Raw genomic sequence first — 13,365 nt, 5'->3', positions numbered from 1 at the left:
TGGCAGTGCTTATAAATGACAAAGCCACGGACCAGCCACTCGGGATTAGTGTTTATAACACAACACGGTGTATTCTTTACTTCTGTTCTCATTTAAAGTAGATTCATGTTCTAGAAGGTAAGATCACAGGAGAGAGTGGTGCTCCCTGATATCCAGGATTGTGATAAATGCACGGCTTTCCCATGGTAGTTTTCAGCTAATGCCATGTACGGTTCATAACTGAGAATGTGTGATCATTATTTGAACCACATGTGTGGCGTCCCAGTAGATATTATTGGATTGAAAACTGCAAAAATCCCCTTAAAAAGGTAAGAATTAGCTTTCCCCCTTATCTCTCCAGTTCCATTGATAAAAGAGAAAAAGAGAAAGTGCAGACCGAAAACAATGGTTTTAAAACAGCAACAACATCACCACCAAAGAAATCAGTGCCTGATAATGTAGTGATACGTATTACAAATATTTTCCCAGGAGGATAACTCAGATAGCATTTTTAACCTTGGGTAAGATAGCCTGCTTCTCTCTTTTAACAACACATGCAAAAACCAAACTACAAAGAAATAAATGCCTAGGACTTCATTTATTTTTCTCTTTGATTTTTTGGAAAAATAATTCAAAAAGCACAAAATATAACGTGTAAATGTCAGTTTACAGGTCAGCAAAAAAGTAAGTGTTAAGATTTTGCCGTATTTGCTTCAGATTTTTTTTTAAAGAAAAATGAAGCTTTTCAGATAAAACTTCAGATAAATTCCCTTTATTTTGTTTCTATTCCTTTTTTTCCCAAGGCTGGTGCTCTGATAAAGTTATCAGGAACCTTTCCAGTGTCTTTTCAGAATTTTACTCTGTATGTAATTATTTACATGTATAATGCAATATGCTAGCATAAAATATGCTATTGTTATTTTTTTTATTTTGAAATGTTAACAAGTGGTATCATATGTATCTGTCTGCACCCTGTTCTTCTTAATCGGCTGCTCTCTGTTCTTGATGTTTATCCGTATCAACCCGGCCTGAATACAAACAGTTCTCGTTCATTTTCTTTAAGTGTCTTATACTGTTGTATTGAATAATTAAAGCACAATTTACTTTTCTTATGATGATGGATAGTTCAGTATTTCTCATTATTTACTATTACAAACAATGCTACATGAATGCCCTTGGACTTGTCTCCTTGGGCACACATATGGGGGTTTCAGTGGAAAAGTTTCCTAGAAGTGATATTGCTGAGTCCTAGGATTTATGCATCATCAGCTGTATTTTGATGTTGCCAAAGTGTTTTCCAACATGACTGTGCTTTCTTACAATCCTTTTCAGCAAAGCTGGAGCTAGCTTGCTTGCTTTCTTTCCTTCTTCCTTTTTTCTTTTTCTTTTTTTTTGGGAGCTACCTTTCTAAAACCAGTATGCCAGATATACTTGCTATAGTTTTAAGAGTATTTTACTGCAAAATTTTATCTTCGTTACATGAATTTCCCACACTTTCACCAGGTCATTTTTTTGGCTGCTTCAGAAAGAATGGAGCAAATACTAAAACTTTGGTTGTTTCATGTTCATTCAGAACAGAGCACAAAGTCTAAAGCAAAACTATGCTTTATTTGAGTGTTCTTCCAGAATGAATCTTTCTCTTCATATAAATTTCACTCTCTTGCCTTCATTGTCACTGCTTGAATGAATCAAATTTCTGACCTTTTTGACATCTTTGTAGATCCTGAGAGGTCTGTCTCAGCACTTTGTGCATGGGTTTTGGTATTTTTCTGCTTATTTTAAATCTTTTGAAAGGAAAATGAATGTTGGTGTCAGCATTAATTCATCTCCTTAAATTCCTTCAGTGTTTAAAGACCTACTAGGTATCTAATTTAAAATTTCACTTTAGTGTCACACAGTTGTAGATGTTAACACAACCTCCAAAAACACCTTCCTGAACTTGAAATTGTTGCTCTAGCCTGCAACTTGCTGAAGCATTTCTTCACTTGAAGTTCCTTCCATCTTGGAGGAAGAAAGTCCGCCCACGTCCGGTAGAATAGATGGATAGAGGTACCGTGTCCTTGCATGGTTCAGTTACTTGAGGAATTTCATGGTGAGGAGGAGTCGAGGGAGAGGAAGAGAGAGAATCTTAAGCAGGCTCTATGGTCAGCATGGAGCCTGATGTAACACTTGCTCTCACAACCCTGAGACCATTACCTGAGCTGAAATCAAGAGTCGGACACCTAACTGACTGAGCCATCCAGGCACCCCCACACACCCCCTTTTTAAACACAGTGAACTCTTTTTAAATGGAAACAAAGTTGAACTGATGATGGAGAGTAATGATAAGGCTCAAATGAGTCCCTAGAGCTTTTCTGAGGAGATCATCCTTAGTTCCTGTTTAGGCTTACATTTCGGTATCCTGGTTTTCCCGCTTTAATTCTTCTTCTACTGGAGAAATAAATAAGAAATATCATCAGTACTTTCTTGCCCATTGTTTCTTTCCCAAAAGACACTGAGTTTAAATGGTAACTCTTAACAGCACGGACCAGAAAGGGTCCAGGATTGTCCTGAGTCAGTCAAGTAGGCAGACATATATTTTTGGTCTCTCTAAATAACGTTGATAGGAGGTGCTGATCTTGTTAGCACGATGAGCCCTGTTGAGGAAATGCCACGTGCTATGAATCATATTTTATGATGTTTAGGAAGCTTTTATTTTGGCAGGGGAGCTTAGGTGAGATGGATGTGATCAGATTTCTGTTTTGAAAGATCTGTCTGGCCGCGGTGTAGAGACTTGGAAGGTGCAAGAGGGATACACTCGGAAAACACTTAGGAGGCAGATTCACCTGGATTTGGTGATGGCCAGGTGCTGGGGGCCAGGGGAGAAAACCACATCGAGGTCGAGTGAGTTGCCTCAACTCCGATTGGGTACACAGCTATGGGATCTAACCGAGCACCTGAGATTTTCGTCCCGGTTCTGTGTGACATGGTGTAAAATCAGTGAAGCCTCATGCCCTGTGCTGTGCTGTGTGATGCTTGGAAAACCCTGACAAATAGCCATCTACTTTCCCTCCAGGCAGGTAGGAGGCAGGTAAAAATGGTTGGATTCCTGTAGTTACGTCGTTGGGGGCGTGTAGGAAGAAACCCCTTTATATTCATTTTCAAGGCTGACTGGCTAGTGTCATTTGTTCAGACGAGCCATCATTTATGGTAGCAGCCACTATAGGTAAAGGTTAGGGATGTTGTTGGTTTTTAAAAAAATATTTATTTATTTGAGAGGGAGGGAAAGAGAGCAAGAGAGAGTGGGCACCCATGTAAGAGCAGGGACGGGGGAAGCAGGCTTCCCACTGAGCAGGGAGCCCGAAGCGGGGCTCGATCCCAGGACCCTGGGATCATGACCTGAGCCGCAGGCAAATGCTTAACCGACTGAGGCACCCAGGTGCCCCACATGTTAGAGTTTTACGTGCTTTTGATGCCATTAGCTGGGAGCACAAAGGAGAATTATACTTCTCAGAATGCTTTTTAATTATTTTCACCAGCAGCTCTCAAGGAAAGTTTGTTCATCAGGGAAGGATAGGGCAGAGGACTGGGTCATCAACATTTTTGGCTCCATTTTAGATAAACATTGGTGTCTGAGGAACTGATGGCTTTTGTTCAGTGTCGCACGGGCTGTCAACAGCAAACTCGGGGTTGAGGCTTTGAATCTTTTAGCTTCCTAAAAAGGACACAACAACAGTAAGCACAACAGAATAACTACCATGGGATTGAACCGAAATGCAAAGCCCGTCGTTCGTTTCCTCAGAGAGCAGATGTATCCGCCGTGTGAAATGATTCTGTTCTCTGCCCTGATCCTCAGACCAGGAATTTAAAGAGGTCATTAATCTTAAATATAATATAATCTAGGACTCTCTTTATTTGTCCCAGGCGACCTTAATTATCAGCTATGATCACGCTCTCACACTACCCAGTTAAAGTTTCTCCAATAGTTGCCTTCATTAGATTGATGTCTTTTATTTGGGGGGAGGGGGTGAGTGGAAAGGTTGGGAGTGGAGACAAATGAGTTGAAGAAAAGCAAAAAAAAAAAAAAAAAAGTCAGCTGTTTAAAATGACTGGAGATAATAAAAGAAACTGTCATCACTAAGCCCTCTGGCCCCCAGAACAGAAATACTGAGCTAAATTAATATGAATGACAATAATAATTTTAGGGTCTACTGTAACCAACAAGTCTGTCTGTAAGACGTATTCTCCTTGTCTGTTTGGAAGAGACTGGAAAGACTGATGGGAGGGTAAGAGACATGATTTGTCAGGATGCTTTGAGGAATACCCCAGCAGTTACCAGGAACCCCTCGCTGATTTTATTTGAAAGGGACCAGCCATACTGTGGTCCTTCTGAGAACTGTAGCCCTTCCTTCCCGGATGCCCCTAGGACTGGGAGTCCCTTCTGGAGTTGCTGTATTTATGGAAACCCCTCATTTCCCACTCATCGAGACCATATCTGCCAAGGTGCCCAGGGCTGACTGGTGGAAGCCAGTTACCTTGGTGGTCAGTGCTGACTCTGGGGGGGCACGGGACTGATGTTACACATGAGACTTTTTGTCCCATGCTCTTTGCCTGGCTTGAAGCAGATTTGATTTCCTTGGAAATGATCTTAAAAGCAAATTCGCATAAGGTGCCTTAAAGCAACCTCAGTGAAGACATTGAAACCCATACAGAGCAGTTAAATTTTTTTTCTTGCTCTTTTTGAGGGTCTCTCTCTCTCTTTTTGACAGTCCTCCTTATAGTTTCAGAACCTGACAGCTGAAGTCCCACATCCTCTGCGATGTGTTAGTCCATTTATTTCATCTAAATCGGGGTGGGAGGAGAGGTTTTATTTTTGTTTTTTGGTTTTGTGGGGTTTTTTTGTTTTTGTTTTTGTTTTGTGTTTACCAGTTCTGTCTATTTCTATAAAGCTCCACCTGCTTTCTGCTGGGTGTCACCGAGCTTGTCCAACCGACGGTCACTCCCTCCTGAGGACCATCGAACAGTTCCGTGTTTGAGCCCGGGGGCCTCCCATGTGGATGTTCCAGCCATGTCCGCGTGGCCTCTCCCTTCAGCTTGCTTTGTTTATCCAGCAGCTCATTACTTAAGAGTAGCCTGTCAAAATAGGTTTAAATATCCTTTGGGAAACATGGTCCCTCACATCCTTGAGATACCAGAAATATGTTGAATACAGGGAAGATGGGCTTGATAAGAAAATCATGGTCGACTTGCATCACCCAAGAATATTTTCCCCGTTACTCCGGTTGAGTTTCCACAGGCTCTGATGAGCGCCCCCCCCCCAAACCTCCAGGCCCTCTGTTTCTGCGGCGGACACCTGAAGACACTGAGGGAAGCAGAGAAAATGATTGCTGATGATCCGTTCTAACTACTTGACCTTCTGACCTCTTCTCTAGATCTATGACCAAGATGGGACACTACAGCACTTTATTGATGGTGGGGAGCCTAGTAAGTCGAGCTGGATGAGGTATATCCGATGTGCAAGGCACTGCGGAGAGCAGAATCTAACAGTAGTTCAGTACAGGTAATGTATATCTTGATTTACCCCTTAACAGAGCTGCAGCCCTTCGGCTCCGCTCCCATTGAGGAATTCAGGCCTGCTGCTGGTTGTGAAGGACCCGGCAGAACCCTGCGGGGACGGACAGGGATTTCTTTCCCCAGGTTTCTGGAGGCTTCCTAAGTTCTTGCAACAGTCATGTCATGAAAATTGAGGAATAAAGGTGTTTGTGGAAGGCCTCTTTCCCCTGGGTGCACCTGGTCAGGCTCCTTCGGTATCATCAACCCAGACATCCGCCAGAGCCTCTCAGTGAGCCTGGAAACCCCGCCCGTGTGGGGTGATCGCCCTTCCCCCATCCCCTAAGCAGACATGGGCTTGCACAGAAATTGAGCCCCAGACCCCTTGCAGCCCGTGCTCTGCAGGCTTGCTGCCTCCGGAAACTCTCCTTCGCACAGAGGCGTGGGAAACCGAGCAGGAGCGCCCACCCTGCCCGAAGTTTCCAGCGAGGCTGCTCTTCTCAAACTCAGGGGCTCCGCGGCAGGGGCTCCCCTCTCCTGCTCCCTCGGAGGGTGCCAGAGCATTTGGCTTTGGCCCTTCGACTGTTCAGACTGTGTTTCAGGGGATGAGGCAGTTGCAGAGCCTAGAGAAGCCCCCATTATCCTGAGAAGGGTGCGCAGAGCCCAAAGCAGGGCGAGTGGAGGCGGGGCCTGCCTCCCTCGTTTCCCAGAATCTCGTGGGTGGGGGAGGAGCCAGGTGGATTCCCGCCTCCCCTCGGTGCACCTGTCGGTCTGGCATCCCCACTTGGTGCTGGAGTCCAGACGAGAACCCAAAAACAGATCACAGAGGGGGAATCAAAGCCCTTTCCTCAAAATCCCTCGAAAACATGTGCCGGATAAATATATGACCTCAGTTATAAACAGCCGTGTTCCCTTTAGAATCAGAAGCAACCGTTTAGTTTTATTAGGCACCACAGACACATCAAAGCAGAAGGCCCTGTACTCGGCAACTTGGAGTCCTGCCTGTGGCTATTTATTTCCTTTCTTTCTTTTTTCTTTTTTAGTTTTTAAACATGAAGCCCTTAAAAAGGAAAAGGGGGGGGGGGGAGAGGGAAGGGGAAGGGGGCTTTCTTCCCCTTATAGGTTAAAGACTGCACGGATCTGGCCGCCTCTTCGAAGGTCTCCAGTGCAAAAGGAACCCATTTGGGCAGCGAGTGACTCACTGCCTTGGTTTCTCGTGCAGTTAAAGTTCATTAAATAATGGTTTTGGTGCAAGAGTGCATGACGGTGTTCGGTTACACGGCCGTGTGCAGGCTCTAGAGCATCCCCGTTTCTGTCATGAAGGTTTGATGAAACTCGGAGCTAGAAAATGAGCAAACGCTGTGCTTGTTCTCATTCGGGGAGAGATCACCCCGGGGAGCCCTTGAGGCAAACACTGAATCGGGGGAAGCAAGAAGCCCCCAAGAGGAAGGTGGGCAAGTCAGTAAGTCAGTCACCTACCTGTCAGTCTTGAGTGGATTTTACAGCTCCCCCTCCCAGGACGGCGCTTAAACGTCTAGATCTCTCTGCCGATCTGTTTTCGATTACTTCGGATCGCTCTAAAACGAACTACAAAAACACAATTAAAAAAAAAAAAAAAACTGGCATCCATCACCAGTGACCACGTCCAAGAGTAAGAAAATAGAAAAGTTGGACCCTGAAGAGCCAGCTTCATTTTTATTGTACATGAATGTCCTCTTCACGAAGAGTCAGCTGGTTTAGATTCATTCTGTTATGATTTGTAATATCTAAATGGAATTTTCTTCAAAGCGCCCTTGATTGATTGACCCTTCGCTGAACGTTTTGTTTTTATTTTGAGGCTGACAATAATGTTTGTTGGCATGTGTTCTGCTTCGACTGCGTTGGGACGCCACGGAGCTATCTTTATGAGTCATCCAACCACAATACTAAATACATGTCAGCAAAGGAAATATTATCTGAAAAGGGAAAAATCCCTTTGAAGTGCTTCAACATGCAGAGATTTCTGCGAGCTTTGGAAGCTCTGCCCGCTTGTAAGGAACGGTGTACGCTTACACTTTTTTTTTCTTCTCCTTCTTTTTTTTTTTTCCCCCCCTCTCGGCCTACTCAGTGCCTCACAAGACCACCCATCACTCGAAAACAGTTCTGCTCTTTCAGCGGCAAAGTGTGTCATTTGGTTTTAGCACATTCATTTGCCGGGCGCTGTGTTTATATTAAGGGAAGCCAAACCGAGAGATGAAATGTTACAAGGGTGAAGTACAAAGTCGACTCAATTTTTCTCAAGTTAGGAGATGCCAGTGATTTATAGCTCGGCTCCAATTTTGATTTTTTTATGTAGCAGTGGAAAGAATTAATAAAATGCACAGCTCTCGGAGTTGCGGGAGGGAGGCAGGGTGTAGTGAGGTCCGGACGACTGGCTGGAGTTTTTGTCAGATATTCATAGAATGTTGGGAAAAACATTCTGCTTAGCTAGCAGTGCCCTCATGAGACAGAATGGCAGCAAGGAAGGAAAATAACAAGATAAATGAAATTTTTGCAGCTGCGAGTAAAATATTGAGAATCTGCACTTTTTTATTGATCTTTATGATTCTATTGCCAAGAGCCACTTTGCGGTGACGAAATATGTTGACAAGTGCATATCTCACTGCCATGAAAAATGTGGTGAAGGATTCGCCCGATGTCTGCAGTGTTATACAAGGAACAAATTGCCGTGCTACAGCCAATTCCTTACAGATAGGCTAAATTTAAGGCCCACCAACCCTAAACACTTTTATCTTGAACTTGAGGCTCCTATGTGTAGCCATTCTTCATGGAGGAAACTGGTCACGGTCTCCTCATTTTTTCCTTCTTCCTTTCCTTTTTTTTTTTTTTTTTTAATCTGTGAGTTTTTCTTTACAGTACTGAAGCCGTTATGAAAAATGTTTATTTCTCAGTGCATTCACTCTATCATTTCGGAAGGTAATCTTTCAGCCGGAGTCAAGCATTCCCCTTGTATTTATTGAATTTCCATTCATTCCCCATAAGAGGGGTTCTCTTTTCTCTTGTAGCAAACTTTAGGAGACAGGCAACGGGGAAGATTTTTTTTTTAACTTCCCTCAGTCTTTCGATCCCAAAGCTGCTTCATTTTACTGCAAATTTGGGGACTCCCAATGCCGAGTGGCGGGAACATGTGTCATGCTTTTCCTTCAAATCAGAAATTAGTAGTATTAATTTATATAAGAGGGTGAGGCACCAGTGTCTGTGATTTGCCAAGAGACAGAATTTTCTCATTAGTATGAGTTGGGATTTTTTTTTTTTTTTTTTTTTTTTAATGAGCCCTAGCTTTCTGTTATCTCTGTCTCTTCAGCCCCAGTGTTCTGTGGAGGGACATTGTGGAAACTGTAAGGCGTTTATTGCTCTGGGGTGCAGGCTCTGCTTGGTTGCTGGGAATGATAAGGTGGGGTGTGCAGATTTTATTACAAACAAACTGTTTAGATGGAGCTGGGCAGAACTTTTTTGGGGCCGATAACAATGTACCTCTGACTAAGCTGGGTTTTCTTTTGTTTTGAATAGGTCGAATATATTCTACCGAGCCTGTATAGATATCCCCAGGGGCACCGAGCTTCTGGTGTGGTACAATGACAGCTATACGTCTTTCTTTGGGATCCCCTTACAATGCATTGCGCAGGATGAAAACTGTAAGACTTTATTTTAGCTCTGAATTCACCTCTCACAATACCTCTTTCTGAAAGCTAATGTCTTAAGAGCGTTGCTTGAGACTCCTGTCATACGGTTCGCTTTGATGCGTGTTGCAAATGTGCACGAGTCTGTTTCCTCAGTTTCTCTTTCCCTCTGTTGTCCTTTGCTTTCCCACAGGGCGTCTCAACTTCCCACAGGCCTGTCCTGGCTTCACCTGTTGACGATTCCACAACCATTGTCAGAGTTTTAAATGATCTCTGGCAGCAAGGTGAAGGCCGCTGGTGTTTATTGAGTACCTACTACATGTCTGGTTCCCTGCTTGCCTCCTAGTGGGGTGACCAGAGCAGCATGAGGTACAGCTCCTGCTCTCAAGTGATACACCATCCGGCCAGAAGCATGCTATAGGCAAAAATGAAATAATGAGAAAACAGTGCTATGTAATGAGGAGAAAAAGCCCTCTGATTGATGGGGTGTGCCTCCTCCTAAGTAGTCCTTGGAGTGAGAAACGGTAGCAAAAATTATAGACCCATCCCGGAGGAGTTTGTCTCCCTAAATGTCTTAGTCTAAAACAAACCACATAACGCTCTTCTGTCTTTATGACCGTGGCCGTCGTTATCTCTAAAAAAAAATAATAATAATTTCTACCATCCAGGCAAATTCAAACCTTGAAGCCATTTCTACTCAAATTTGTATTTATGTTTTATCAATTTGGGGGAAAATATTTGAAGGTGATTTCCAGGATTTGGAAGAGAATGAGGTCATTCTGAGGGGTTTCCAGTGAGAAACACTGGTTTCCGATGATATCATTTTCCCCCCCTCTTGGCCCCAAACTGCCAAGGGATAATTGTGATAAGCTAATAATTTGGAGATGGAGAGAGAACAGCTCTCTTAAACAAACTTCATTTTGAAAAAGAAGTGCTATTTTTCCTTTCCCACTGACTTTCTCCCTCACAGACACACACACACACACACACACACACACACAAAATCTAAAAACGAAAAAAGTGTTCATGCTATTCCTGAGGAAAATGCGACAATTAGAGACATTTCTTTCCCACGTTGTCCTTATGTTCTTTGCGAAAACACAGAACCCTCAAAAAGCGTGTTCCTGTCAGCTTTCCCTTTCTCCTTTACCCTAACCCCAAACCAATCTCAAATCAAAGAAAGGAATCTTCCGACATTCAGTACCTTCCTCTTGCTTCTCAAGTTTCTACCAGAAAGTTTTTTTCTGCAGTCATGCTCTGGGGGAGTGTCTGAGGGAGTGCCTGTTTCCATGGAGGCAGATCTCAGTGTTGGACATGCGTGTGTGCCGGGTGTTAAATGCAGCTATGCACACGTGACCAGCACATGCCATCTCCCCACGTCTCCAGGCCCTTGCTGTCCTCACACCAGACCACGGTCCTTGTATGGAAAGACCCCAATATCCAGCCCCCTGACCTGCCAACATGGACCTATCTCCTGAATCTTGACGTACCCCCATCTTCTGGAGTATGGAATTGATCTGTAGGCATGTCCAAAATCCTATAAGGTCTTCTGTTTCCTCTAACAAAACTCACTACAGATCTGAAGACTGTATTATTATAGTCTTACAAGTTGCGTAGCAAGTCTTGCTTATTGTGGTGTGCATGTCCAGAAGTGTCTGAGAATAAGCCTATCAAAGCCTCGAGCTCAGACGGACATTGCTCGGAGCCCAAGGATGTGTTCGCTCAGTGCTCGGGTGTTTATCGGACACCTGCAGTGGGCCTGTGTGTCTTTATAGGTCCTACAGATACAGCAGCCAAGAATTCCTGCCCTCATGCAGCTTACATTCTAGTGGAGGGAGAAAGATTAATACATGACTAAAGAAGTGGGTACATATGTTGTTTGTTGGGTGGTAACGCTTTGTAGAGAGATGAAAGCAGAGAAGGGAGGAGGCATGCCAGGAGTGGGGAGTTGTGGCTTTTCAGAGTGATCAGGGTAGGCCCCACTGGGAAGGTGGTCTTGGGGTTGAGATCTGAAGAGGGGAAGGGTCAGCCACATGTTGTTTGGAAGAAGGGTGTTCCCAGTGGTGAGGTGAAAAGGGTAGAGGCCCCACGATGGGGATGTCCCTGGCCTGTTGGAACAGTGTTCCCAGAGTCAGCAAGGGTGTTTTGGAGCGAATGAGGTGAGAAGGTCACTTCATTATCAGGTGGGGCATGAACAAGGACCCCCTGGCAGAAGCCTGGCTTTTCCTCAGTATGGACCATGCGAAGGGCGCTTACAGTGGAGTTTAAGTTTTGAGCAGAAGAGTGCTGTGTTCCAGCTGCCATTGTTAAGAGGATGACTCTGGCCACTGATTGGAGACCAGACAGCAAGACTTGGGGGTGGAGCAAGGAATCCAGTTCCAGGCTCTTGCAGGAATCCAGGGGGAGAGATGATGGTGGTGGTTTGGGCCAGTGTAGACATGGTGGAGGCGGTAAGAAGTGGTTGGATTCTGGATGCACTTTGAAAGTAAAGCCAACAGCATTTGCTGGCACCTTAGGTGCTGAATGAGAGAGAAAGGAGTCAAGGATCACTCTAGGGCTTTGGTCTGAGGAACCAGAAGGATGGAATAGCCGCTTACTGAGTTATGAGGGAGAAATGGAAACCACCATGGAAATGACTTCTTGGGGAATGCATTTCTTACCCTTGATGTGATCTCTGAGGTGGAAGTCATACATTTGCAACCTTGCTTCCACCTCATGATGCTGTTACATAGGATCGGGCTGGAGGAACTGGGGGGTCTTGTGTGCCATTCACAGCCACCTGACAGTAGATATTCAAGAGCGTACCATCTGGTCCTTGGATTCGGTGCCGAAGTGCCGACAAAAGGGTATTTTCTGGAAACACCAGATGCTTTGCCTTTTAATCCTTCTCTGTCCTAGTCTCCGACTGCTTAAAGCACTCTTGAGGTTGCTGATTATTGAATTCCATTAAGTCTCCCAGGGTTTCTGTCGTATCATTTAGCACCTGAAATCCTCGGAAGAAAAACTGAAAAACCGCAGCGGCTCAAAGTACGGTGGATTCAGGAGGCAGACCAAGCGGCTCTTGTGCGTGGAGTTCTGAGCTCAAAGTGAGGGTGGAGGGAAGTTTAAAGAAAATGAAGTCATTGATGAAAATGCTCCATGGTGACAATCCCCCCTTCCCCCCGAGGGTATTACAGGAATTTTATTTCAGTTCCTGTCTCCAAGTCATATATCTGTCATGTGATTGGCCACCCAGAAACCAGCGGAAAGCTTCATCAGATAGCGTAGGGGAGATATATGACTTTAACTCTAAGATGGATTCTCATTCCCCAGGCTTCACGGAGAGAGCCAGGACTGCTTTATAACGTGGGCTCCTTCTTCTGCACACAGAAAATACTCGGTGTGATTTAAAAGCACAAATGTGTGAAAGGGCATGGACAGATAATTTAACAGATAGCCTTCCACAGCCCTGAGTAATTTAAATCATCTCAACTGGATTAGCAATTCTAAGACAATTTTTATCCCACTGAGCTAGCCACAAAATAAATCAGATACCTTAAAAAAAAAAAAAAAAAAAAAAAAAAAGAGGCTTCTGGATACCAGAGACTTAGGTGACTAAATGCCTCAGCAGAGCCTCCTTGTCGGGCCACGGACACACACCAATTAATAAGCGCCTCCTGGAGCAGTCTGGAGACTTTTGCCGCCATTATTTGAAGGGATGAAACATCTCGGCCCTGTAGTTTCTTTTGTTAACAAAATGGTTACGTGGCCCAAGACGCTCAAGGGAAACGTGATTTTACTTAGCGAATAATACTTCCTGAGCATTTTCACGTCTTAAAAGATCATTTTCCTCCCCTGGTCCTTTTAACGATGCAAGTACACATTTCCTCCTGAGTGGGTGCGGTGGGCTGAGGCTTGAGAGACCGTCCCCTCCGGGGGCTCCCGTGAAACGGTGGGTGCCCTCAAGGTGGGCACCCTCAAGACAAGCCCCTGAAAGCTGCGGGGCCCCAAAGAGAAGGCAGCCTTTCCGAAGAGCCCGAAGGAAAGCCGGTGTCAACAGATTGCCTCCGTGAGGAGGAACGAGGCTCCCCAGAGCTTCCGGTGGGGGATTCGCTCCCACCAAGTGTCAAGACCGTAGTGTGTTCATATTCATCTCAGAGGAAATTAAAAAAACAAAAAAAAAAACGGAATCAATGTTCAACAAGTCTCCCTGCTGCTC

General features: G+C 44.6%; 1 protein-coding gene across 2 annotated transcripts in view; it reads left to right on the top strand.

The window, feature by feature from the left end:
* Positions 1-13,365, top strand: part of PRDM6 (PR/SET domain 6) — a 101,668-nt gene that overhangs the window by 64,634 nt on the left and 23,669 nt on the right. For both annotated transcript variants that reach the window (XM_059416684.1, XM_059416683.1), the window contains 2 exons: positions 5,391-5,518; positions 9,058-9,182. In XM_059416684.1, the coding sequence (XP_059272667.1) occupies positions 5,391-5,518; positions 9,058-9,182 (253 nt within the window). The remainder of the gene's footprint in view (positions 1-5,390; positions 5,519-9,057; positions 9,183-13,365) is intronic.

Source organism: Mustela nigripes, chromosome 12 (genome assembly GCF_022355385.1).
Source record: "Mustela nigripes isolate SB6536 chromosome 12, MUSNIG.SB6536, whole genome shotgun sequence".
Taxonomy (NCBI): domain Eukaryota; kingdom Metazoa; phylum Chordata; class Mammalia; order Carnivora; family Mustelidae; genus Mustela; species Mustela nigripes.
This window is presented reverse-complemented; position numbering and strand designations above follow the sequence as displayed.